Source organism: Manacus candei, unplaced genomic scaffold (assembly GCF_025592945.1).
Source record: "Manacus candei isolate 608988 ecotype Guabito, Panama unplaced genomic scaffold, ASM2559294v1 h1tg000049l, whole genome shotgun sequence".
NCBI classification, from domain to species: Eukaryota; Metazoa; Chordata; class Aves; order Passeriformes; family Pipridae; genus Manacus; species Manacus candei.
This window is the reverse complement of record NW_026138097.1, coordinates 17,329,362-17,355,549: the sequence shown is the minus strand read 5'-3', so window position 1 is coordinate 17,355,549 and position 26,188 is coordinate 17,329,362. Positions and strand designations below refer to the sequence as shown.

General features: G+C 39.8%; 1 protein-coding gene and 1 long non-coding RNA gene across 7 annotated transcripts in view; one reads left to right on the top strand and one right to left on the bottom strand.

Annotated features, from left to right (window-relative positions):
* LOC127476326 (uncharacterized) overlaps positions 1-26,188 on the bottom strand; it is an 85,874-nt gene that overhangs the window by 53,644 nt on the left and 6,042 nt on the right. Inside the window, exon 3 of one of the 5 annotated variants that reach the window (XR_007906559.1) lies at positions 9,653-10,618. The exons of 3 other annotated variants lie outside the window; for them this stretch is intronic. This is a non-coding gene — a long non-coding RNA (uncharacterized LOC127476326). Of the gene's footprint in view, positions 1-9,652; positions 10,619-26,188 lie in introns of those variants that run through there. One more of the 5 variants, XR_007906560.1, reaches the window with a different exon arrangement.
* On the top strand, positions 106-26,066 carry RIPK1 (receptor interacting serine/threonine kinase 1). 2 transcript variants are annotated; one of them, XM_051799068.1, is made up of 12 exons: positions 106-1,735; positions 6,021-6,231; positions 7,797-7,950; positions 8,827-8,964; positions 11,358-11,586; positions 12,424-12,573; positions 13,700-13,776; positions 16,430-16,520; positions 18,680-19,318; positions 20,973-21,044; positions 22,850-23,014; positions 23,689-26,061. In XM_051799068.1, the coding sequence occupies exons 2-12, from the start codon at positions 6,080-6,082 to the stop codon at positions 23,973-23,975; spliced, it is 2,154 nt and encodes a 717-aa protein (XP_051655028.1). In that variant the 5' UTR covers positions 106-1,735; positions 6,021-6,079; the 3' UTR covers positions 23,976-26,061. The 2 variants fall into 2 exon arrangements, with proteins under 2 accessions (XP_051655028.1, XP_051655029.1); XM_051799069.1 differs by lacking the exon at positions 106-1,735 and having other exon boundaries at positions 6,062-6,231; positions 23,689-26,066.

The window sequence follows — 26,188 nt, the reverse complement described above, 5'->3', positions numbered from 1 at the left end:
CTTTTTTTGCCTCATTTTGCTACTTGGCAAAACACCACTGAATGAGAATGCAAACTCTTTAACCACACAATTCTTAAGAATTCAGCCATCTTTCTCCCCACCTTCAGCCCATACCTTCAGCCCCATACACAATGCAAAGCTCAAAAGCAGAAAAACCAAGCGAAACCAAAACAAGAAAAAAAACCCTCAGAAGTTAAATGTTATCAAAAGATTTCTGTAATGTTTGGGATTGCAAAAGACCAAAGCTGCACGATTGGCCCACCAGAGATACCACATCCATATCTGCATTTGCTTTATTTAGCTGACAAATGTCCCAGTGTCTCTGGACTGCAGGTTCAGTAACACTGTCCTTGTGATACCTCAGTGTGAATGTACATGAAATGGCTGTATACAAACTGCAATGAGCTTAGTTTGGCAATCTGGGATTCCATCCCGAGTCTCCTCATTACAGCAGGTGTGATCAGCCCTTGCATCTGGAGCTGTCGGAGCATTAAACTCCTGTCTCAATAGCAGCTGATCAAGAATCAGTGGAAAACAGGGCATGCGCCAGTTCCACTGCCAACTTTTTTTTTTCTTTTTGAGGGGAAACAATTGCACTCAGCTTTTTTTTTTTTTTTGAGAGAGATCTTGAATAGAAGCCATTTATTAAGTTTGTCCAACACAGTGCAGTCTAGATACTGAGAGAGAAAACTTCATCTTGAAAGTGATCACCAAGGTTATTTTACCTCTCCAAAACCACAGCTGCCCACATCCAACTGTGTCCTTTCTGTCTTTCCAAAAAGACACATTTCAGGAAGCTGACAGGCAGGAGTCCCCTGCCCCTGGCAGATGCATGTGCTGGCCACCAGAAAACAAAAAACAGGCCATGTCTTCTCCTAGAAGAGCAGATGGGGGTACATGGATGGTTTAGGAGTTCAGATACTACATTGCTGACCATCACAGGGAGAAATGAAGGACACAATTTGTGGGCTGCTATCACTGTCCCAGACTGATCTGTTTTTCTGGTAGTGCCTGGTAATACTGAGCCGTGAACTCCACTGCAAAGTACAGTGGGGAGCGTAACAGTTGCCCACAATGGGAAAGATCACGGTAAAGAGGGTAGACACTTATCATCACCTTCATTTCACTGGAAGAATAGCAAAGCCATCGGTCTTAGGTAAAGCACCTGCGTTAGCAACATACCCGACCTCCCGAGGAGAATAGACTAGATGGTATTTGTCGGTCCTTTTAGGTTATCTATTTCCGCCAGCTGTCCCCCGGACTGGCACGTGTTACAGTTACCCTGTTGACAAACTCCTGCCTCCACTCTTCCCGAACAAACCCTCCCCCACACATCTTCAGCACCAAATCCTCAACACCGAAAGGCGTTTCCGACACGCATCCAGCTGCTGTCGGGCTCGGTACCGTGGCCAGGTTGTCACCATTCACAGTGCGCACCGGGCTCACCCAGGCGGCGGCGCTAGGACGGGCAGGGCTCCCGCCCTTCTCTCCCGGTGGGAGGGCGCGCGTTGCGTCGCACGGACCGAGTGACTGCACAGCATCCGGAGCAGCGGCAGCTCCGCCGTGCCCTCGGGCGAGCCCAGGCACCTCCCGTGCTCCGAGAAGGCGCGGGCCGGGTCGGGCCCCCCTCCCGCTGCCGCGGGGCCGGGGCGCTCCGCAGGGGGCGGCGAGGCCGGAGCCCGCTGCCGGGCCGTCCGGGGAAGGCGGCAGGACGGAGGAGACTGGCGCACCCGCGGTAAGGCACGGCGGCCGGGAACGGGACACGCCGGAACCGAAAGCACCGCGGCGACACCGGCGGCGGTGCCGGGGGGCTGCGGGGGTGCCGGGCCCCGAGGAGAGGTGGCCCGGCGGGGCTGCGGCGCTACATCCCGCCCCGCCGAGGAGGGTCGCCCGGGCACGGGGGAACGGGAAGCGGCGGGCGAGGGAGCGGTGCGTGCGAGGAGAGGCGGCCGCGGCTGCAGGAAGCCGCGGGAGGAGGAGGAGAAGGGCGACAAGGCAAGTCGGCCAACGAGGAACTAGGCCGGAGGAGCCCTGCATTAAGGCTTCCCGGCCCTGCGGCGAGCGGATCTTTCGGCCCTCGCCGCCCGAGGCCAGGCCCGGCCCGGCTGCCGGCGCCTGTCTCTGACAGCCACGGCCCTACGAGGTGCCGTTGTCCAGACAGCCTGTTCCCACTCCCTTGCGAGAACGGCCACTGCACAGACCCCACCCTTCTCCCCTTCCATGCTCCCTCTGCTCTGCTCCTAATATAACATGTTTTGTCACACCTTTGCTTCCCTTGTCTTGGCTCCTCCTCCCCTTTATGTAACGTACTCATGATCTTGACACAAGTATTTTCTTTGCTATTTCCGAAGGGGGAAAAAAAAAGAAAAAGTCATTCCTCAGTGAAAAGATGAGCTGAAACACCTGAGTGGAAGGGAAAGGTTTAGATGGAACTGGTTATGAAAGTTGCAGCAGTAGAGTTGAGATGCCCTGACAGCTTTTGAAACATCTTTCACACATGCAGTCTTTTCTTCAGCTGTAGCAACTCTTCCATTTATCTCCTGGTACCCATACTGGAGATACTTGTTTTGCCTCCTGTTTTTTATTCCCTTGTGTTACTGATAACTAAGTGGCCTTGAGTTTTGACGCCTGAAAACACATTCATTTCCTCCAATTATACTTTGTAACACCTCTCAAGAATTTATGTGCTGAGAGCATCGTTAGACCACAAAGGCTGCAATCAGCGTGTCACCATTTTTCATATTACTGCGCTAATGTGCACAGCAATCCTCCTTAACTACACAGGCCATGTCAGATCTGCATCAGATCAGTAACAAATCAATAGAACCAAGCAAACTGCTTCTGAATGGTGGTCAGGCCTGATATGACCTAATGACCAGCTCATGACTCTAGGGAACTTCTGTGCCCCTTAGGGGCTAGAGGAGAGGACATAACCATGATGTTACAAAGAAAAATGCCACAAACATACTTATTACACTCCTATCCCTCTCTAAATAACACCAGTCATACTGGTCGGCAAAAATTCCTCTCTTCTAGCAACGAGTGTTCAGAATTTTCATAACACAGATTGGCATGTGGTAAATATGAACCCATTGTAATACAGATGTTCAGAATAGTATATTTTAAAAATTGCTTTATAATCAATCAAGTATTTTGGGCTACCTCATAGAACACAAATTAACCCCTGGAAGTATGTGTAGCTTCTGTAAGGGTAAGCAAAATCAAACTGCAAAATTTCTGTTCTCTTAATCACAGATACTTAATGTATGCATTGGTATATCCTAAGTACTGAGGATACACATAAATTACCCTGTATCTCAATAAAAAGAAGTAAGATTGGAATGAACTTGAGTCTTTGAGCTTCCTGCCTTGATTCTTTTGTCACCTGACATTTCAAGGTAGCATAAACCAGTATCTCATGTTAAATAGTATACTGGAATAAGTAATCTTTGCTTTAAAGCCTGGCTAGAGATTGCTTTCCTGTGATACTCAGTCTACAAAAAAACTTTGGTTTTGAAATAAGTCATTAGGTCAGAGAGCTTCTATTCAGAGTACCTCATTACTTAATAACAACAACAAAAACAGTAATAGCATCCCAGCATACCCAAGGAGGAGGGTTCCCTCCCATCTTGAATGTTATCCAGATCATTTCAGCAGATAGCTTATGATTTCAGGAGTTATTACTTCTTTTGAATTTCCAAGACTTCTAGTTACAGTTATATGCTGCTTGGTAGGAACAGGTATTCACAATGTAAATAGGATCAAGGTTTTTTATTGTTGCACTTTGAGGCAGAGCTGGTTTTTTGTCAGGTATGGAATGGCAGCCCCAAGCTATCAGTGGTATTAGTGCAAGTCTAGAGATTCACCATTCAAAAATACACATCTACTTTGCATTTACAAGAAAAGTGCATACAATTCTTACAGGAATAACTACTACCTAGGTGCATAAAATTACTGTTAGCTCGGAAAAATTAACGTAGATACGTGGCTTCAAATAATTTCTTGAGAGGAGACTCCAGATAAAGAAGCAAAATGTTAGTTTATGCCACATTAAAGTCTCGTGACTGAATTCAGGCCTTTGTACCTGTTACATCCACCCCATCTGCACAAAAGTCAGGAGCACCACCCCAAGAAATCTAGAGAACCATCACCCGAAACTTCCAGGGACACAAAAGCTCACCTGTGAGAGAAGCAGCTTGGCACTGCTATGAGTCGTTTGCTATTCTGCTATTTGATTAATTGTAAAGGAATTTAAAAAATAATAAAACAACCCAACAAACAAAACACAACAACAATCTCCTCTAACAATTATTATGCATAGCAGAGCTTACCTTCTTACTAAATGAATGCAGTCATGTCCTCAGTCCTGTATTCATAATGCAGGCTAGCACTCCAGTAAAACAAAATCTGCATCCTTTTGAAGTCAGGGAAGCCAAAGAAAACCCTGAAGACAGCACATGGCTCAGATGTATAGAGATTGTTCTCTATCTGTACTGCAACAGCCCATAGAGCCTGTATATGTACTTGGAAGAGGAAGCTCTTGCTTTATTCTTCTACAGGCACAACTTTTTTTTTCTTAATTAAATTCAGTCTTCCCTGTTTTGGCTTGTCAATATTGAACTGATCAGACAATTTCCAACTCTGCACTAAAACACATCTCTTCCTGCGGATACCTACTTTCCCCACTCACTTTCACTAACTCCTTAGTTCCTAAGCTCCAGAAAGAGGCTGTGGTAATTGGGCAGCTGTAATTAGGCTGCAGCTGATGTTCACAACAACATTAAGCAATCTTTTCAATTAGAGATTTGATGATACAGGTGCACAGTAGTTTACAGGAGTTAGCAGTCATTAGTTGGTCTGAAAAATTTGGGAATCCCTTTGCTACACTATTTAGAGCTCTTAGTTACCCAAACAAGCCAATCTACTGATAGCGGCACTTTGAAATGGTGCCTTTCTCCCACCTCTGTATATCTGTGTCGTAATTACCCAAGAGGAATGGAAACTGAACAGCCCTGCCAGTCTCTTGCACTTTGTTTTTTCTCAGCAAACTCTTTCTTTACATGATGTAAGGTGCTTAAGTTAAAAATTTAGTGAGGAAGAAAAGCAGAGCTTGTGGCTTGCACCGTTGCTACCAATGCAGCTTGCTGGCATGTGCCGAAGGTATGGGCTGCCTAGCCTTCTTTCAAAGTTTTACTTCCTGAGGGACATGTTAGGCAAGAGAGCATCACAGCTTTCCCAGAGGCTTAAAATTAATCTGGCATCCACTGGGGTTTACTTATCTACCCATTTCATAGATTCCCAAACACTTATTTTGCCTTGATGCACTTAGGAGTTACTACAGACCTTCAAAATTTCTTTGTTCCTCTTCTTTTTGAGGGGTGGAGGAGAAGTTGCCATGCACCCCACCAAATTCCTTCCTAGCACTTGTCTCCTTAAATTCAGACAGCTGTGAAAATAAGTTTCCCACAGAAGCTGGGTTCTTCATTTCACCCTCCAGGGAACACTTTAGTGTGGTTGTTTGGTTTAAGCTTCGAGCAAACTCTTTAGAGCTGTGTTTTCAAAGATGCCTAAAACATGGCTTAGAGTTATATAAGTGTCTTGGCACCTGACAGGCCCATGTCAAGGCAATTTAGAAAGTGAAATAAATATTTATCAGAATTATTGGGCACTACCTGCCTTTGGGACTGCTGCCCTTGATTTTTCAAGGTTTTGGGTTTCGCACATATGAAGTGTAGGGACAGTACCCATCTACTGCATATTATATGGATAAAACCTATTTATTAACAGCACTTTGAGATCCTCAGGTGAAGAAATGCTTTTACATCAACTTAATATAACCGTAGTGGATCGACAGGATAAATCATTGTGATCTTTAGGTATGATTCTGCAAGAACCACAGCATCTTTGATTTCCAACTTTGTTCATAAGGGTCACAAGAGTTTATGCTTACATATACACTTATTTAGTGGAACAGCTAAATGCCTGATCATGACACTTCTTTTTCCTCCTTTATACTACAGGTCCAGAAGCACTAGGGTACTTGATTAGTTTTCATTGCTAAGCCACAAAGACTGCAAACATGTCTCTGGAAGACATCCACATGAACACCCAGGATTTGCTTGAACAAAAACAATTAGATGCTGGAGGATTCGGAACCATTTCTTTATGCTTTCACAAGAAACATGGATATGTAGTATTAAAAAAAGTGTATACAGGACCACAGCGCACTGAGTAAGTTACAGATCTCAGTTCTGATTTTTATCTTTCAGTTAGTGTAAGTCTGCTAAACTCAGTAGAGATAAATCTAAATAGAGTGTAATAATTTGGGGCCTTTGGCTTCTGGAGATACTGTATATGAGGCAAATAAGAGAATGCTAGCAGTTGCCCTGCAAATTTTCCTTTTTTTTCCTCATGAGACAACTTTTTAAATTTTAGCTTATTGTTCAAGTGAAGTTCCTGTTTTTCATTTCGAGGGGAGCACTACTGTGAATTTTTAAGAATCAAGAGGACTCTTGCACACTTAAGGAAATGCAGGAACTCAGTGGCCACATGATATTTTCAGACTTGCAGATATGTTTACAATACAGTTATCCAACTGTAGATAAGAAACTAAACGCACATAAACTACCAACAGGATTCCAACTGCTCATGTGTAATACCAAGAATGTAACCTTCTCCCTTGAGAAAAAAGCAGAGCGAGCTAAGCCCACTGATTTAATTCAAGGATTGAATTAGCTGTTGGTTTCAGTGGATTCAGGTCACGTTGCAGCTGTACTTCCTCACAGCTATAACAATCGTAAAGCTCTCCCATGAGTCATCCCCTAGAGAGAGACAAAAGTCCTAAATCTTTCTACTTTGGGTTATAATAAATAAACTGAGTTTTTATTTTGCCAGTGGAAAGCAAATGAAGAGATTCTAGTAGTTTGTAGACTGCAATGACAGTTTGGGATGAACACAGTTAAAATGGACAAGCCTGCCAAGTTTATTTTTGGGTTTGTGTTTTTATTTTCTCACTAGACAGGCTCATAATTTTGTCATTCCTTAAAATACTGAACCAAAATTCTTTTGCAAATTTTTTAACTGAGCCTAATGCAAACAAAACAATCAGTTCTCCTCCTACTATGGAAGAACAGAGGGAAAGCAGTTTCCTTCTAAGTCACAGTCTTGTATATTATATAATGGATACTATCCTTTTTTAACACCCTTAGTGAGTTCCCAGCTATGTACCTGTGATTATTGATGGGTTGTACTGAGGCCCATGTAAAGAGTTGGGCTTTGAACTCATCCTCAACCAGTAATTGTTAGCAAATGCTATCATCCAGTGTGTGTGGGTGGATCCCTTATAATAAATCCATTTTGAACATAACATGAATATCAGCCCTTCAGAAACAAGACCTCTGTAAGTTTCCTGTACAAGAGGTAGTGAAGGAGGTCTTGACCCTCCTTGTTCCAAGGCTCTTTCAGCTCTACCCTGATCCCACCCCTGTTCAAAGATTTGGACATACACAACCAGCAGTGCACCTATAAAAAGAATGCTTATGCACTTTCTGAAAAGCAGGCCTTAAAATCAGGCTGAGCAGACAGTCTCTGTGTAAGGCAGTAGAGTCTTAGAGAATATAATCTGGCCTGAACAAAGCTGTATCAATTAAAAATCAGCTAAAGGTATGGTTAATTGTACAGGGGCTCTAAGGATGTGGACATTTTTGGCCACTGTTTTCCTTATGAGTCAATGTCATTTTCATCACTGTGTTCTTTCTAGCCTGGCACCTAAGTTCAATGTAATTTCTGTTTTACAGATACAATGTTTCCCTCCTTGAAGAAGGCAAGATTATGCGCAGACTGCAGCATGACCGTGTGGTAAAACTACTGGGTATCATTTTGGAAGATGGAAACTACTCACTTGTGATGGAGTATGTGGACCGGGGGAACATGATGAAAGTGCTACAGCAAGTGAGCAGTCAATTACCTCATCTCTTAGGGTTGATAAGGTGCTTGAAATGGACAGGATGTTCCTGCTGTCTCCAGAGAATGGAGCCTTTATTTTCTCATTCTTCCTTCTGTGTTAAAAAGCCAGTGGCAGCACTGCCTTTTCTAGAGCAGAGGAGCAGACCAGTTACAGATTAAAAAGTTATAGAAGTGTTTGTAGAGATATGTGGAGAATTTTCTAAAGAAAAATGCTTCTGTAATTACGAAGTGACTCTAGATTTACTTTAATGGCAAAATTTAGATCCAAGAAGGGCCTTAAAATCCTAGAATATCCTAAGTTGAAAGGGACCCACAAGGATCATCAAGTCCAACTCCTGGCCCTGCACAGGATAACCCCAAAAATCACAACCACTCTCTGGGTGAAAAAACCTTCTAATATCTAGTCTAAACCTCACCTGACCCAGCTTCATGCCATTCTCCCAGAAAGGTCCTCAGAGAGAAGAGAACAGTGCCTGCCCCTCCACTTCCCCTCATGAGGAAGCTGTAGACCATGATGAGGTCTTCCCTTAACTTCCTCCAGGCTGAACAAACCAAGTGACCTCAGCCGCTTCTCATATGGCTTCCCCTCTAGACCTCCCACCATCTTCTTAGCTCTCCTTTGGATGCTCTCCAGTTGTGGTGCCCAAAACTGCACACAGGACTCAAGGTGAGGCCACACCAGTGTGAAGTAGAGTGGACAATCACCTCTCTCGACCGGCTGGTGATGCAGTTCTTTTTTGCCATAGCTTGAGCAGAGGTACTCTTGAGACTGAGAAAGAAACTTTTTTTAAAGATTGCACTTTAATTTGATGGTTGTAGCTGCATTTTTTAATAGATGGCATTTCTTGTTCTTTCTTTTAGCTCTCACTGCCTTTGTCAGTGAAAGGGCGTTTTGTGCTGGAGATCACAGAAGGAATGCTTTATCTGCATGAGCAAGGCTTTGTACACAAAGACTTAAAACCAGAAAACATCCTTGTGGACAGAGACTTCCACATTAAGGTACTTGTTAAAATGTAAATGGAGAAAGCTGGTGATATGGGTTGAAGAATTCAGTTCAGCTGCTCTGCATAGTGTTCCTAAAGTGGTAGGATTGGTAGAGTAGTTTAGTGAGCCATCATGACAAGAGTGTCACTAAGAGAGTGTTAGCCGTGAGTCATTGAAATATGGTAGCCTATACAACCTCTGAGTCTGAGATTTGCAGAGTTTTCCTCCAACTGTGAAAAAAATCACTAAAGGCATTTAAAAAATAATATTATTGAGAATTAATGAGCTATAAATAACAAAACAACTAGAAAGGTAAAACAAACATTAAAACAGAGATTGAAACAAAATGGAATGTTTTATGGATCATGTCTTTTGTCCTAGATTGCTGTAATCTCTCCTCCTGCCTTTACCTCCTTCTTTTTATTTCTTTCCTTCTTTTGCCTATTATCTTTTCCTCTTTCGTATCCCTCTTTTTTCCCTTAGTCATCCTTTTAAAATGACATCCAGCAGCTACAAAAAGAAAAAAAACATCAGGACACTACTTCAAAGAATGGCTTATAAGCCTGTTCCAAAGTCCTTTCTATTAATTTTAGAGGGGGTTTGGATCAAGACACATAGATATAGAGGCTACTGCGGAATAAACCTGAGTGGAATGTGCAGCAGTCCTCATCAAATATCCTGTTTCTGGTCAAGGTGAGTTGTTGAAATAACCACCCCATTACAGTTTGAAATTACAGAATAAATTTCTGTGAAGAGAGCTCTGTCATTTTCTATTTCTCACATATAAATTAGTGAATTGTTAATATAGGAGGTTAATATAGTAACAAGTGCGGTATGAGCAGTTTGCAGATAAGAATTTTTTAATTTTTTTTTATTTTTCCAAAAATAAAAACCCCATCACGATCTGCTTTAAATATAAATTGGATGGGGTTTGGGGTTTCAGCTTGCTTATATGGACCAGACCAAACTAGGCTATCATCACACTTCATGACGAACTGAGGTGGAACCTAAGATTAAATTCAGAATCAGATCAGATTTCCTTAAGCAGGTTGATCAAAAGTATCATTTAAGGCAGCTGTTGTTAAGCCATCTGCTTAAATATGTCTAACACTTTCAATATTTAGAAAAGGAAGTAGTTGTTGTAGGAAACTGCAAATGTAGAAAGATTTATATCATATCTTCCTCTATCACATTAAACCTCCTCTCACTTGTAGACATGAATTTAGACTCTTTGGACATGCTACTTCCTCAGCAGCATGTCATACGTTTTCCTCTGAATACATGACCTCTAAATGCAGCCCAAAGCTTCAGAAACACAAGAACAATAAGCTAGTTAGAGGCAACAAGATAGAAAGGAAAAGTGTGTTAGAAGTGAGCCAGGATATCACCTCAGTTTTCACTTGAAGTAATTGGGTTACACAGCTCTGTTTGACAGCTGCCTGTGGCCAAGGGAGACAGTCTCATTTTCTTTCATTTTTCCTCTCCTGTTGACCTTCTGTTCCCTTGTGTTAGCACTGGTGCTAATCTGATCACCCTGTCCTGATTTAGGAAGCCAAACCAGCAGATTACTATTTACCTTGTTGGCAGTGCTACCTTTCCGTTGGGGCGCACTTGGTTCTGCAAGCTGGTTGCATGCCTTGCACTAGTTCTTCCCAGATAAGTGTCTGTGCTGGAACAAGAGGGGCAGAGGGAGCATATAATAGGAGACTGGGAAAAGGAGGGAGAGATTTCTTTCTTCATCAACAGCCGTTAGTCTAGTTGCAAAACTGCACCCTAAAGTTTTGGTAATGTCACCTTGTCAAACATACAGTACCCAGGTATCCCTGCTTTAACTTATTCCATGCTATCCTTTTCCATCTCTCTTTGTCATACACATCACATTGGTTTAGATCCCCTTTTTCCCCTTTTCTGTAGGAAGATCTAAGGAAGTTGAGTTAAATGGAATCTAAATGGAAAGGGCAGTGAGGGAGGAGGGATATCTGCCCATCTCATAGATTGCTTCTAGATTTGAATCTTAACTTCTTTTTGTATGAATTTCTGTTCTCCCACAAGCACTGCAGACAGACCTCGAACATGATTGTCAATACAGGCAAAACCAAACTTCTTCTATCCTTACATTATGCAATTGTTCCAAGTGGGGTTAAGTTAATAATAAAGGTTCAGCTGGCGGTGATACTTTATTTAGGAAAAAAACCCAAATCAAACCTACCAACCAACCAAAGAAAAACAAAACAAAACAAAAAAAGCAAATAGTTTGTTTTCCTTTTTTTAGTTGCATTTTTTCTAGTGTTTCATTTTTAGGTAATTTATTATATTATTATTAATAATTATGAAATTAAGCACTGCATGAAATACTTGTTTATCTCCTCTTCATTACAGCACTAGCTCTGACATGTCTAATTTTTCAGATTGCAGATCTCGGTGTTGCCTCCTTTAAGAACTGGAGTAAGCTAACCCATGAAGAAACTGTCCGACAGAAGCAAATCAAGAGCACTTGCCAGAACAATGCTGGGACTCTTTTCTATATGGCCCCAGAGCATTTACTCAGTGTTAATGCAAAACCAGTGGAAAAATCAGATGTTTACAGCTTTGGCATAGTGATCTGGGCAATTTTTGCTAACAAAGAACCATATGAAAGTAAGTTACTTCTGAAAGAATGCTATCACAAAATGAAGTTACAAATGTTAAGCATTTAAAATTATAAAATTAAGATTAGTAGATTAAATCACCCATGGCCTAAAATAGGGCCTGTTTGGCACCTCATGGCCAGCAAGAGGCATTAGTTGCATCATTCCTGACTCCTAAGCATGGACAAGAACATCTGAATGAAATGCAGGTGTGAGCTGAATCTATTCACATCTGTATGGTGTGGGCACAAACTGGACTCAGTGGCAGAAGTTAGACAAACCTCATGTGGGCCAGAATGGAAACTTTGATGTCCACTGTTTCCTGAGGTGGACTAGTTACATGTGGTTTTTCTTTCAACAGGAATGATCACACACAGTTACCGCTTCTCAGCTGCGTGGTGCTAACTTCTTGACATGCACTAATGTTAGCCATACATAGGAGCCAACTGTGGAATTCCAGAGTAACGCATTTATAATTTTGAATGGATTTTTTGCTAACTAAATGGCTAAATGTTACCTATGTGGCCATCTCTGTGTTCATACCCAGTGCAGAGCATAAGCTAGATGCAGGTTCTAGGGAGCTAGTTCTGTCACCCTTACTCACACTGGGCATGTCTTACATATAAAAGTAAATCCATTAATCTTAAAATAAATCTCTAATCCATGGAAGTTAGGGCAGTGGATTCAAATTCACTAATATGAAATATCTGTAGATGTAACTTGGACATCTTTGAAACCATAGTTTACATATCCACAAACACACAGGGAGCTGCTTCATTGTTTCTTTTACCTATGGAAAGGTAGCAAAACCTGTGATGAGGATCTGATAGGAAATTTTATTTTTCAGATGGTATAAATGAGGCCCAGATTTGCTTTGGCGTCATAAATGGAAACAGACCAGACTTAAAGGAGATCACTGATAAATGTCCAGTGGAAATTATTGACATAATGAAACAATGCTGGGAGCAAGAGTCAGAGAAACGGCCAACCTTTGCAGGTAAGGCATTGCTTTAGCATTATTTTTGTTTCGTGTCCATCAATAGTTTGCAATGGAGCAAAACAAACTTGAGTGTTTTCCTCTTGAAATATAATTTTTTTCTTTGAAAACCAAAATATCAATTCACATGCCCTGTAAAGCATGCTTCCTGTACCCTGACAATTTTTGGTCAAGGACAAGCATTTACAGATTTGAGAAATACTAGTGAGTGGATGAAGCTACGACACTTTATACCTGATGATAATTTCTCTTCACTGTAGTATAATCTTCCTGCTGAAATTTTTAGAAAAGCTAACATTAAAGGATGTAGTATATCTTGACTATGACTGAGAAAATATCCTATTCAAAATATTCTAGATTCAAAAGCTGTCCTAGTAATTGTTCCATAAGCAATCCAGCTGACTTTGACTAGCTCATCATCCTTTCATATGGTCAGATCCCAAAACACTTCCAGTCAGTAGAAGTCTTAGCTGAATGGTCTGGGAAGGAGAAAGTATAAGAGCATTCAGGAAATAAGTCAAAATCCTATGTCTCCTCCTCTCTTCTTTCTATCTCAATATATAGTGCCAAAAAAAAAAAGCTGACACAAAAAAAACTCCAAAACAACAACAAAAAAAACACAACCCCAAAGAAAACCCCAACATATAACAGGAAATTGAGGTTTGTATTTAGACAGGGGCACCAACAGCTTCATATACAGCAGGCATGTACTTAAATACTCAGAGGAAATTTGTGTACCAGGAGGAACCCATCTACTATCTCCATATTTAACATACATAATCTACTGCTAACAGATTAAGCTTATGCTAGTACTGGGTCTTAGCTTCTAATTTTCCCATATGCAAGTCAAGGAAAGGTGCTCTCAGCTACAGGTCACATACAGAGAGGTTTCACCCTAAAAAGAAATACAACAACCAAAAAAAAAAATCTGTGGAAGTCATCCTGTTCTTGTTACTGTTTTAAGGTTATATGTACCATGTGAACAAATTCCAAATATACGTATAACTTTGCTGTTTCTGACCTGATAGAAGTTTTTATTCAATCCTTATCCATCAAGATTGTTAAGATTATGTCACTTTTATTTTCCATTGAAAACCACTTTCACTTAGTTATTTTCTTTTTGCAGAAATTAGTGAAAGATACAAGCCATTTTACTACCAAAATCTAGGAAAAAATATCGAAGAAGATCTGAAGAATTTAAAAGTGAGTAACTTTGTAAGCATTTTGTGGTGTCAGTTCCCCACATCCCCTCTTCCCAACCCCAATTATGGCCAGATTCTGCCACTTGGAGACTGATCATGCTTGACTGACCTGGTTTCCTTCTGTGATAAAATGATTTGTAAATGAGGGAAGAGCAGTGCACGTCATTTATCTCAACTTTTGGAAGATCAACACTCTCTCCCAAAATACTCTTGTGTCTGAGTTCAGATGTTACTGTCTGGATGAGGAAATGAAAACAGGTTGGATGGCAAGTCTCAGAGGACAGCAGTTAACTGGTCCTACTTCACCTGCAGGCCAGTAGCAGGTGCAGTAGTGCAGGGGTCTGGGACCTTCCCTGGTGTACTCTTTTTATCGGTGAGGTGATAGAAAGCAATGGAACCACACATAAGGTGTGGAGGTGACACCAAACTAGAAGGACAAACCAATACAGTCACAAGGAAAAGGCTGGAGGAATGTGGTGACAGAAACCCTGTGAGATTCAGAAAGGTCAAATACAACATGTTGCACCTGGAATTAAATAACCCCTGGCTTCAGTGCCAACCAATGGCTGCCCAGCCAGGGAGCAGCACTGCTGAGAAGATGCTCAGGTGAGCAGCAACCTGGGCACCAGCCAAGGCCTGACTAGCACCAGCAGAGTCACAGGCAGCAGATGAAGCAGATCAGCTCAGCACTTGTTAGTCCTGCCATAGGAGATGGGGCTGTTTCAGCCCAGACATGCAATGGCTTTGTGTGGAACATAAAGAAATAGCAAGCTGCCCCTATGTATGAGGAGTTCATTGCGAAGATAAAGCCGTGCTCTTCAGAGCAGTGCATAGTGTGAGGACTAGAGACAGCAGACATAAATGGAAACAAGAGACATTCAGACTGGATGTAAGAGAGGAAAAAAACCCACTTTTCCCTCTGAGGACAGCTGAGCAGTGGAACAAGTTACCTAAGGAGATTGTCCTGTCACCATCATCGGAGGTTTTCAATATCCAATTGCATAAAGCTCTGAGCTACCAACTCTGATCCCATAGATGACCCTGTTTTGAGCAGGAGGTGGGCCCAAGATCCCCCAAGGTCAATTTCCACCTGAGTGACACACTGATTCTATGATGATACTTTGCAAAAGCTCCTCATTAAGTCTCACTCGTGAAATAAAATGTTATTCCTAGCAATTCAAAAGTTGCAGAATACGATTTAAAGTAACTTTTAAAATTCTTGGTAATTTTTGTCCTGTGTTCAGGCAGTGTCTAATGAGTCTCAGCCTGCTTGAGACCAGAAAGCTATACCACAGATAAAATTTAAATTCAGTGGTTTTCCTGACTGTCCAAGTTGGTTTCTCTTACTTTTTTGACTGTAACTTTATAAATTATGATAAAAATAATCATTTCCTGACTGAAAATAAGAGAATAAGAACTTCTTGAACAGTTAGGCTGATTTTGGAACCTTTTTATTACAGATTTTACAAATTAACTCACTTCACTATACTGACAGCTGTTGGTGAGAACTCCTGGCATTCACTCCTTTGCAGTGAAGTGAGGCTCAGAACAGTACATACACAGTATTTTTATCTAAGGAAAAAAAAAAACAACTTCCTTGTGAAACCACTCTTTTACAATTTTTTGAAAGTGCTTTCTTCTGTCACCAAGTCTTCAATTGTGGTAATGAAAGTTTCTCATTTCATGTGATGTTTACAAAGCACCAGTGACTGTTCAAAAAAGCAACAGAGTTTTGCAAAATGAAACTGATGAAACAGATTTCCTGGTCTGGTTTGACCAGACTTACAATGTGAAGTATATATGTCTAATTTATGATAGCAGCCCCAAATCAGGATCATGGCCAATTGTACTAGCTTCCTTAGCTCTCTACAGATGTACCTCTCAAGTCATAGGGACAGAATGACTATTTAGAAAATGGGCTGTGAGTTTATTACTTTCTCAGGAAGGAAAGCGTCCATTACAATCAGGGCACAGAATGTGAATAGAGCATGCAAGGCAAGTCAATATGGTGAATTACTAGTACAGCTTCAGTAGCAACATGAGTTAGAGGGTTTGGGCATAACTTCCCTTCCCTCCTCCCCAGCAATCATGCAAGCAGAGTCCACATCCTGCTAACTAAAAGGATCACAGAATGTTTGAGGTTGAAAGGGATCAGAGGTCATCTGGTCCAACCCCCCTGCTCAAGCAATTCAATTGCTCAAGTAAAATCCAAGGACCTACAGTTATAATGTGCTTCAGAATGTCACCTTTTGCTTTTGGAAGGATGTTGATTTTTTGGGGAAGAGACAGATAGGAGTTGTTGACTTTTAATCTGTGAAAGTACTTCTTGAGTTTAATTAATTAAAAAAAACCACAAACACAAACCCTACTTTTGGAAATTATTTTACAAGTAAGAAGCACTTGGTGAATTTGAGAAATAATTTTTCCACGTTAAAAAAAAATTATTTCCAGTAAAGTCTGAATAATGGGAACATCACAAGAATAGAACAGGAATAGATTTTGCCCTCATTATAGTGCAGTGAGAATGAGTGTTTACGGAAAGGAAATTGTACTGCTTCTTTCTGAAAATTTCCTCTAAACCCCTTGTTCTACAGGTACTCCCTTTAGTTAAGCTTTTGCCTATGACTTGAGCATTTGTTCTTTCTCACATGCAGAAAATATGGCCTGAGTCAAATGAGCTGCTGAATAGAATGGAATCCCTCCAAATAGATGCTGTACCAGAAGATACCAGTAATGGTGAAGTAGGTAAGTCCCTGTGTATTTTGCCAAAGATAAAGTTGTGTACAAAGCAAGTAACCTTACCATTAAGGGGTTATGAAGAAACTCAATTATTCAGCACTTCAGAAAGAATTGTAATCACTGAAAAGATTAAATTTCTTCCCAGAATTCATACTTACTATAAATTTTCCATCATCTACAGTTCAAACCCATTCCATTTTACAGTATTCTGCTTTCATCTTCCACACCGAAAATTTTGTTCAACATTAGACTTTTCAATGGTCACTGTGATAATTACTTTTCATACTTCATCTTTCTTCCCATCCTTTTGTTTATGCCAACTGCTTGCTCTGTAGGCTTTAATTTACTTTTTTTCTCACTCCATCCTTTCTTATGAATGCTATTACCTTGCTTTCAAAGGAATCTGAGGAGCACTATTTTTTCTCTCCTTCCTCTTCTATTTTCTATCAAGGTTTGGATGAGTTGCATGTTTTGTGATTTTATAGAGGTGTCTCACTAATATGTAATGATAAAGTTTTGTAGTAGTGTATCTGGAATTCTTTTACCAAAGTTTCCTAATGTCAAAGGACATAGGATCTTATTTGCAACACTGATTTACAAGAAATAATATAAAATGCAGTAGAAATAAAATTCTGCTACGTTAGCTCACACCACTTGAAATACATTATTAAATGAATAATGTTAAACTGTAACGTGCAACTAGTAAATCTTTCCTAGAGTTAGGTGTAATGTAATTGTTCCTCAGTGGAACTGATGGACTTAGGGCAGCCCCACTGCTGTATTTTTAAATGAGCACATTTACACTTGCTTAGCAGAAACAATCATGTATCACTGCTGCAGATTGCAGATGCTCTTGTGATTTAAGTATGAAAAGCTTTATTGTGAATCTACACTGCAGAAAGATGCTATCTTGGCAGCCTGTCAGTCAAAGTTGGGGTTTTTTTCTCTAATCAATGGGCATTACTCAGACAGTGGTAGTGAAAGGCATCCCACAGGATCTGTTCATACATCTCAAGCTTTCCCTGGAGAACAGATGCCGTATCATTTATACTAATACTGAATTGCTAATGGCTGTCTCTTTTGATGGGGTTATTTCAGTATTAGCTTATTCCTCCCAGTCCCTCTCTAGCAGTGGCAATAGAAGAAGTAGAGCAAGTCAGACTGAAGGTGTACTAATATACAACCATCAAAAGGAACTAATTTTGGTGCTGCCTAATATGGCCTGAAATCATGTAATTTCAGGAAGAAAAATAAAAAAAAAACTTAAAAAATCAGTTCATTGGCATTATCTGAGCTAAATAGAAGCACATACATACATTTTATTCCAATTTTACAGTGATTTGTAAGACTCACTTGCTTTAGGCATTGTAATATGTTTTCTAGAAAAGTCTGAAGCTTTCAGAACTTGAAGAAAGCATCTGTGGTCTTACTCTTAAAAATATAAGTACAAGTTATAACAAGCAGATTTTTACATTATTATCTGGAATGCTGCAGCATGATCCAGATCATACTCTATCTGGTTCAAGACTGAAGTAAAGCTTCTTTTGATATTGAGAATTAGTTTGAAAGATGTAGATGACACAGACTATTTTATCTGGTAGACATTACTTGTAAAAATGTATTCTTTGGGACCACGAAGAATAAACTAGACAAAAAGTATTCATCACGAAATACCCAGACAGGATACTTTACATAATCATTTTTAAATAAGATTTTAATGACAAATTATTTGTGCTGTATGAAGTTATACCTGCTATTACAGAGGTGTTATTTTCCATCCTGTTACACTTCAGTTTTGCACTGATTAAACTCCAGTGCCAGTGGCGACACACCAGTAAATCAGACCCTGCAAATGCCTTCAGGAATGTTTGTTTCAGTGGTTGAAAACTTAATGTCAATATAAGCAGAGTGTGCAGTGAATTCTCACACCACTTGAGTGAGATTTTGACACTTACAGCTTAAGCAAATCTGTACTTCTAGATATAAATCTGTTATACTCACCAGTAGAGATGTTTTATTTTATAGAATGCCTTATGCTGAAAGTAATTTTATATTTTCACCTTTTATATATACCATAATAATAAAGGTAGGTTAATAGATTCTAGTATCATTGCAACAAGTTCAATTTGGATGTTTTCCAAATATTTAATTTTCCTCCCTTTCAGATCAGCCTAATTCTCTACACAGCTCTCAAGGTCCTGAGAGTCATGTTAATGAAGCCCTGTTTGCTGCCTCCCCCAAGAACCAGCCTGTTGAGAGCTGCGAGACCTCTTTTGCACCTGCTGATAATCTAGAAAGAAAACTTCAGTGTGAATACAACTATCACGTATTTGGGAGCCGGATGGATAAAGCAGTTCCACCTGTACTACACACCCCTGAAATGATAGAGGAAGAAAGGAGACGGAGAGTTTCCTGCGATCCGTTTGCAAAGCCATCTCCGACTTCCCAGAAGAGTGAACTGCATCCAAGAGCTGAAAAAACAGGATCAAACACTAACCCATATGTCTGGTCAAACCACGATCCAAATTTTTGGCCACAGGCAGGATCAAACACTAAACCATATGTTCGATCAAACCCTGATCCAAACTTCCGGTCACGGGCAGCTGCAACAACACCAAACCAGGGAACAGTTTTTTATGGGCCAAACCGTAACAGTCTTCTAACAGGAAATCCAGAGGATCTCTATGGATTGTGTTTGGCCAGCAGCTTTAGCCTAAGTAAACCTCCTGTGCCAGAATCTGGCCAAAACCTGCAGTCACAAACCAATGTAAACTGGTATTCGAAGAATTCAGACACAGATACAGGTGAGATTCCTCTTTCCCCAACACCTATGTTTCTGAAAACTCACTTTTCGTCTATTAAATGAAGTGGTCAAGAGCATTTTGCAGCTTAAGGAACAACCCGTAGCAAAGGTGAATTTATTTCATGAAATTCTCTTTGTTTACCTGAGGTTACTTAGCTCTCTGAAACACTCTAGCTTTGACTTCATTATGCTGCTTTCACTGATTTCAGGCTTCAATTTCAAATGAACCATTTCTTAAGCACCAGTGTTATAGAAGAGCAGGATAACCAACACCTGACTCCTCAGCTACCAGCCAAGTAAGAGCACATAGGAAGTATTGCTACAGCAGCTCCCAAAACCAAGAGCTGCTACCAGTCATTTTAGGAAAGCAAAGGAGAACTTTGACTCTCAGAAATGTGACATTCATACCATAGGTTCTGCTCATTCAAAAACAGCATTTGTAGCATTTCAGAAATTAGATGGGTATTTTGAGCTTGATTTGCAGCAAGCCAAGAGACTCCTAAGTTTAGGGAGCCAGCAAGGAGCTAAGGCTTGTAATTGGTTTCTCCAGAGAGCTCTGTCTGGTACTGAGGGGGAGCTTCTATTGGTATTTGCTAGTAAGCCATGTAGTAGAAAGGTATGGAGACAGAGACAGAAGAGAACACTGAGCATTGGCAAAACATAAATAAGTGGTAATAGGAGACCTACAAGATAGAACTTTTAGGAACTAGAGATAGCATGAGATACATTAGCCTGCTCCTACTAAATATTGGATATTTTTAGTATGGTATTATTTTCCAGGTCATCTCACAAGAAAATAAAGAATGCCTAGCTTTTTACAAGCAGAATGCCACAAAGGTGTTATTCTGTTAAATTACTTATGCAGAGACTCTGATTGGTTGTTTATGTGAGTTTATTTGCTGAAATGAATCTGAGAACTGTTATGTCAGAAGGCAGGCATTAGAACTGTCAACATCACTAATAAAGGAAAACCTTCTGTTGGAAAGGAATAAGGAAAACAGTTATTGTAGGGAGTTTGTGTGAAACAGTGTAGCAGATACCAGACCGATGCAGAACAGCATTGCAGCTCTTCCACTGACTTGTTCGGTGACTGTAACCCAGACGCTCTTGCTGCCCTATCATGAGTTGTAGAGCTCATCTGTGAGCATCCCTGGGCTGGAAGTTATATCTCTCCCAGATATTACTGCCACCGACAGAAGATGCAGTGATGTCCCACGCCTTTGCTAGAGCTGATCACAAGCAATGTGCTAATATAAACCACAGTCAATCTCAGCACTAAGCAGTAGGAGCACACTTGGTAGTTTGGAATTTTCCAGTTGGAATACCTGATACAAGGCAGCTCAGTCCATAACTGCGGTGTGCTGTGATCCACACCGCCAGGTATCCATACGCCCATGTGGAAGCCCATTGCCCTCACTGGGATCCAAGGATGGTTAAGGCTATTAGTCACTGAGCAAAAACCACAAGGAGATCATTGCTTAAATTAGAGTTATTCAAGGAGATACAATCCTGCTAGTTAAAAAGCTTCTCATTTCTCTGTATTTGAGAGCACTGTGTACTTTCACTTTTACAAATATGGCAGTCATTGTTAAGTACATTTGCTTTTTTATTTACTTAATGCTTTTGGCATTTTTTTGTTTTCTCTCTTTGTATAGGTAACAAGGATTCCACTTCTTTCACAAGGGGAACTTTTGCATATTATCCTAGCTCACCAGGAGTAGGCCCAGGTAAGTGCTGTAGCCTTCATCTATCCTGGTAGCCAACCTGCTATGCATTGCATCCTGACCAGCAAAACAAAAAACTTTAGGAACTTGAAATATATATGTTATTGCTAAATACCTCTAACCATAGCTGAAGTTATCAGTACCAGTATGTAAAACTAACTCCTGTCTCTAGCAGAACCTATACACACCATTAAACATGATGAATCAAGGACAACATCTTCTTATATGTAAGAACTTCTTTTAAAAACATGAAGGCATTCCAAAATCTCCTGCACACCTAAACTAGTCACTTTCTTAGATTAAGCGTCAAGCTGCTGTGACTCTGCCCCAACTGTTGAGCCACACATGCATCTGGGACACTTCGTCCTACCTCGCTCTGGATTTTTAATACAATTCTCTAGCTGCAGGCTTCATCTGATCAGCCTTCATTGGGGCACAGGTCTCTACAGTTCAACTGTCTTGAACCCCTGGAATGGTGTTATGTCCTTCAGGAGTTGTTAATATATGCTTCTTTCAAGTTGTGTTGCTTGGGGCACCCTGAATTCTTTAATTAACCCTTTCAAGGCTTGTCCAGTTTGTAAATGGCCTACACTTACAAAGAAAACCTGAAACAGCAGGTTTTTGTCTTCTTGACTTTGGACCCCTTAGAGTCTTTAGATGATGACACAAACGTGACAAGCAGCAAAGTGTAGAGACTTGGGAAAGGAGATTTATAAGCACAATAAGTTTTGCTGTTAATATTTACAAAGCATTTTGTACACATTTTCCTACCTTATGCTAGATTCATTTTGTTACCAGATAAGAACATAGAAAAAATATGAGATTTCTTCATTTTTTTAGCTACAAAAGGAAAAGGTTACAGGAATCATAATGTTATGAGACATGATAAAATGCATTCCTTTTTTTGTAACTTCTAGAAACCAATCATGCATACATACAAGTATTTCTGACTTGCAGCCTCCAATTAACAAAAATTAAGTGCACTTAAATTTTCATACATAACATAACCATAGATTTCCACACTTCACATTGCAATTGAGTGTGCAACAAGAATGTTTGTGCATCTAACCATAATTTTGTGTGATTAAATACAGAGCTTGGTGTATCATTTTAAATATCTGTACTTTGATTTTAGACCCAGGTTGTGAGATTCACCATTTAAACTAGAGTTAGAATGTTTAATGAATGATTATCCAAACAGAGTTCAGAAAACACTGTCAAGAAAATAGAAAACTGATGTCGCCTAACATGAATAGTGACTTAGTTTCATGTTATGTGTGGAAATCAGACAAGAGTAAGCAAAAGACCAAATTACATGTTTAACTAATCACTTCTTATGAGCAACAAGAAATAATTTACTGTAGTCTCACAGAACTTCAAAGTCATAACTGTAAACCTGAACCTACATCTATAAAAAGTAAAGCTGAGATGCAGAAGTGAAGCTTTAAGGTTCAAAAGAAAAAAGCATTCAAGTAAAGGCTGACCCCCTGAAGCTGTTGGCCAACAGAAAGTGAGACTGCTGCTACACATTATACAAAGCACAGGGAACGTTATTTACAGTCCAGTAATTGCCAGCATGTAAAGCTTGGTTATGGCACTTTGTTATAGAACAGACTGGGCTTTCACTGAAGTATATTTGTGTCACACTGCATAGTGAAAATATGCTCACAGTTGCCATAAATGGCTATTTCTGCATTAATGCAATGAAAACATTTAATCCCTTCCCTTATTAGTAGAATCTTCTTCCTCCTTATGTTATTTCTCGACATTTTGAACCACATGCAGTTGTTTATAAATTTGTATTAAAGTCCCTTATACAGATGACTCAATCAAATACAACATTAGTAACAGCTCTGGAATTCAAATTGGATCCTACAACCACATGAAGATTGAAGAGCACAATCAGCACATCAGCACTTCTCCTGCTGCTACAGAAGCAAATTATAGACAATATGAAGCAATGGGTATATTTGGTAAGAAAAATATCTCCCTAATTTTCATGTATTCTCCCCATGTAATTATCCAAGAATCATTTGGTTTGGAATGTATGAAACACTCAAATTTGGTAAAAGCAAGGCTATGATTGGAGGTCCTCACCTGACTTACAGTTTAAATTTTAGAATATCCTGAGATATGAAGATCATAGAGTCCGGTGCCTGACATCACACAGGGAAATCTTAAAGTTAAACCGTATATCTAAGAGCTATGACCGCTTCACTCAGGTAGAAGTTGGAAGATTTTGAAATTTATTTTTTTTTCCTTGGTCAATACCAAATTAAACTATCTCTGTGTATTCTTAAGTAAACGAATCATTTGTGTCCTGGAATATAAAACACACCATACATCTATTTAAGAACTCTAGGAAGGGGTTTTTCAGTCTTGCAGGTTTAAGTCACAAACCATGATAGCTTCAGATCAAAGAGCAAGTCCAGCAACTGACGTGTGAATACACATGTTCTGACTGGGCATTTCTTTCCTGGCATCGCTGGGTTATGCTGCCTCCATGAAGTCCACTTCTGGTTATATCACTAAGATTCTGTCTCCAGATGTTACCAATAAATAATAGTGGGAGGACAGGAGAGATAGCAAAAGGAGCAGAAGAAATGTTAAAAAATGCCATTTTCTTACACTCTTCTTCTTTTTGCAGATGATACTACTGTCCTGACTGCCAAACATCTGAACCTAGTGAGAGAAAAGTTGGCTAAGCAGTGGAAGCACTGTGCTCGGAAACTGGGCTTCTGTGACCCCGAGATTGATGAAATAGATCATGATTATGAACGAGATGGACTAAAAGAAAAAGTTTACCAAATGCTGCTTAAGTGGGAAATGAGGGAAGGCTCCAAAGGTGCTACAGTTGGGAAACTTGCCAAGGCCCTCTTTGGCTGCCAAAGACTGGATCTCCTTACTAGTTTGATGCTAATCAAGGATGAATAATTTGACTGAGAACTGTGCGAAAGTGAGGGTATTTTTTCCTGAAGACCTTCCAATAACAAATAATTCTGAACAGACTTTCTGGAATTCTCTTTCTTGCACAGACTTTTTGGAACATAGTTTTTCTGCCAAGCAGTTTTCAATGAATACCTTCAGTAAATCAAAAAGTTTATGTCACGATATTTGGCCTTCCAAAGGATAAAATAAATTAAGCATCTTCCTTCTGAACAGAATGATTGTCCAGAGATAACAACAACAATGCAATGCAAATATTGATTCAAGGAGAATGTGTTACACAAAATTTCTGGATTCTACATTCTGTCTTGAAACATTTTGGGACCCTTGTTCAGTTCAGAACAAAAGCATGTCATTTCAACAAAGCAATATATGAGTAATAATATGCAAAAGACTGACCTACTTCTTGAAAAACTTGTACAGAAAATTAAATCAACTGTTAAATTTTGCCAGAAGTGCCAATTGCTTTAAGTCAATGACATTATTTTTCAAATATTTTTATAATTTTTATTAAATACATGTGTCTAGAATTATGCAGAACAGCAGCATAAATAAAAGCAAAAACTATTTCTGGCTTAAAAAGGCTATACTTGATATTTTACAGATTAATATTGCATTACTTTTTTACATTGTTTGGTAGAAAAGATTTTACATGTCAAGTTTCTTATCTGCTTTACGAAACAGTGAAAAAATAAATTCAATCTGTATTCAATCCAAAGTAAGAACTCTGGAATACAACAGCTTTGGGAAGGGAAAGGTGCCTTATTACCTCTTGACAGAAGACCCATTCTCCTACTCGCTCTTGGGGCTCATAGTGACTAGAATGTCACTAGTTTTTGAATCTTTTGGACTGCATTTATATTAATGGATTAAATGTGCCTGGGAATGTTTCTGGGTGCTGAGGGTAAGCTGGCATGCTGATGCTGCAGCCTGCTGCCAGGATAGCAAATTCTTTAAACCTCCAAAATTTTGTGCAAAGGCTTTTTCACAGTGCTCAGGTTCTTTTGGGGAACACTGGAAAAACTCTGTAGTGTAAGTGATGGTATCCCAGTGCCTGGAGATGTTCCTTGTCACTCTGACTTCCTGGTATTGACATGATCTCATTGTGCAAGATCTCTGAAAGAATTACTGAACTGTAAGTTTTTATGCCTGAAGAATAATTATGTGAAACCTTTCCGAGGAAGAATTATACCTCCTATTTCCATCAAATCTACAAATATTTCCAACAGATGTTTCAGAGCAGGTATTTGTTTATGCTGTAGATTAAAGCACTAAGTTTCATTAGTGTTCATAAATGTTCATTGTTATTTTCAAAAAAGGCTAATAATTTACTGAAAGTATAGTTAGAATGGATTTCTGCTCCTTGATACAGCAGCCACCATTTTAGTGGAATCAAAATGAAATAATCAAAGCAAGCATCAACATATTTGTCATCTTTAAATCTACAAGGCAATAGTGTAAATGGCCCCCCAAAATGGAGACTTTAGCAGAAACCTACACAAAGAGCACGTCATCCATTCAGATACTAGAGCATTTCTATATTTATTGTTAATGCACATTAAACTCTCCTTTCCATGGAGGGTAGCTTGGGATGTATGAGTATGTACTACAGTAATACTTATATTTTTAATTCCTCAGAATTAATTGCATTGCCTTACTGTTTTCACTTAGCAACATGCTAAATCTTATATAAATTCTTGAGTATAATAGAGAATGAAATGTTTTACTTGTCTAATATAATGAGCATACACTTTCCAGAAGAAAAACAGTTACTCTTCTTAAAGTAGATAGGGAAATGGACTAAGGGGTGTCTTCTCTTTGTCAGTCCACAGAGAGTTACAGCTAGCAGCTACTATGTTACTTCATGAAACAGATTCCAGCAAGATCAGAAAGTCCATTTATGTCCTGTTAACATTGGTTGCACTGGATTGTTACATCAATTCCCTAGCTCCCATTGGCTTTTTAAAGTCTCCCATATCTGTAGTCTTCATCATACAACATGCAATTTTTCCACCATAAGATCCTTGTCTTATTTGTTACACAGAATGGTAATCATTTAACAGGCATACATTAAGTACTTCATTTTCTCTTTATTAAAGCAAGCCCAGACCTTATTTTCTGAAACAACAACAAAGATGTAGAACAAAAACAAGAAGCGTTTCAGAACAAGACTTAGGCTTAGGGCAGTCCTAGATCTTAAA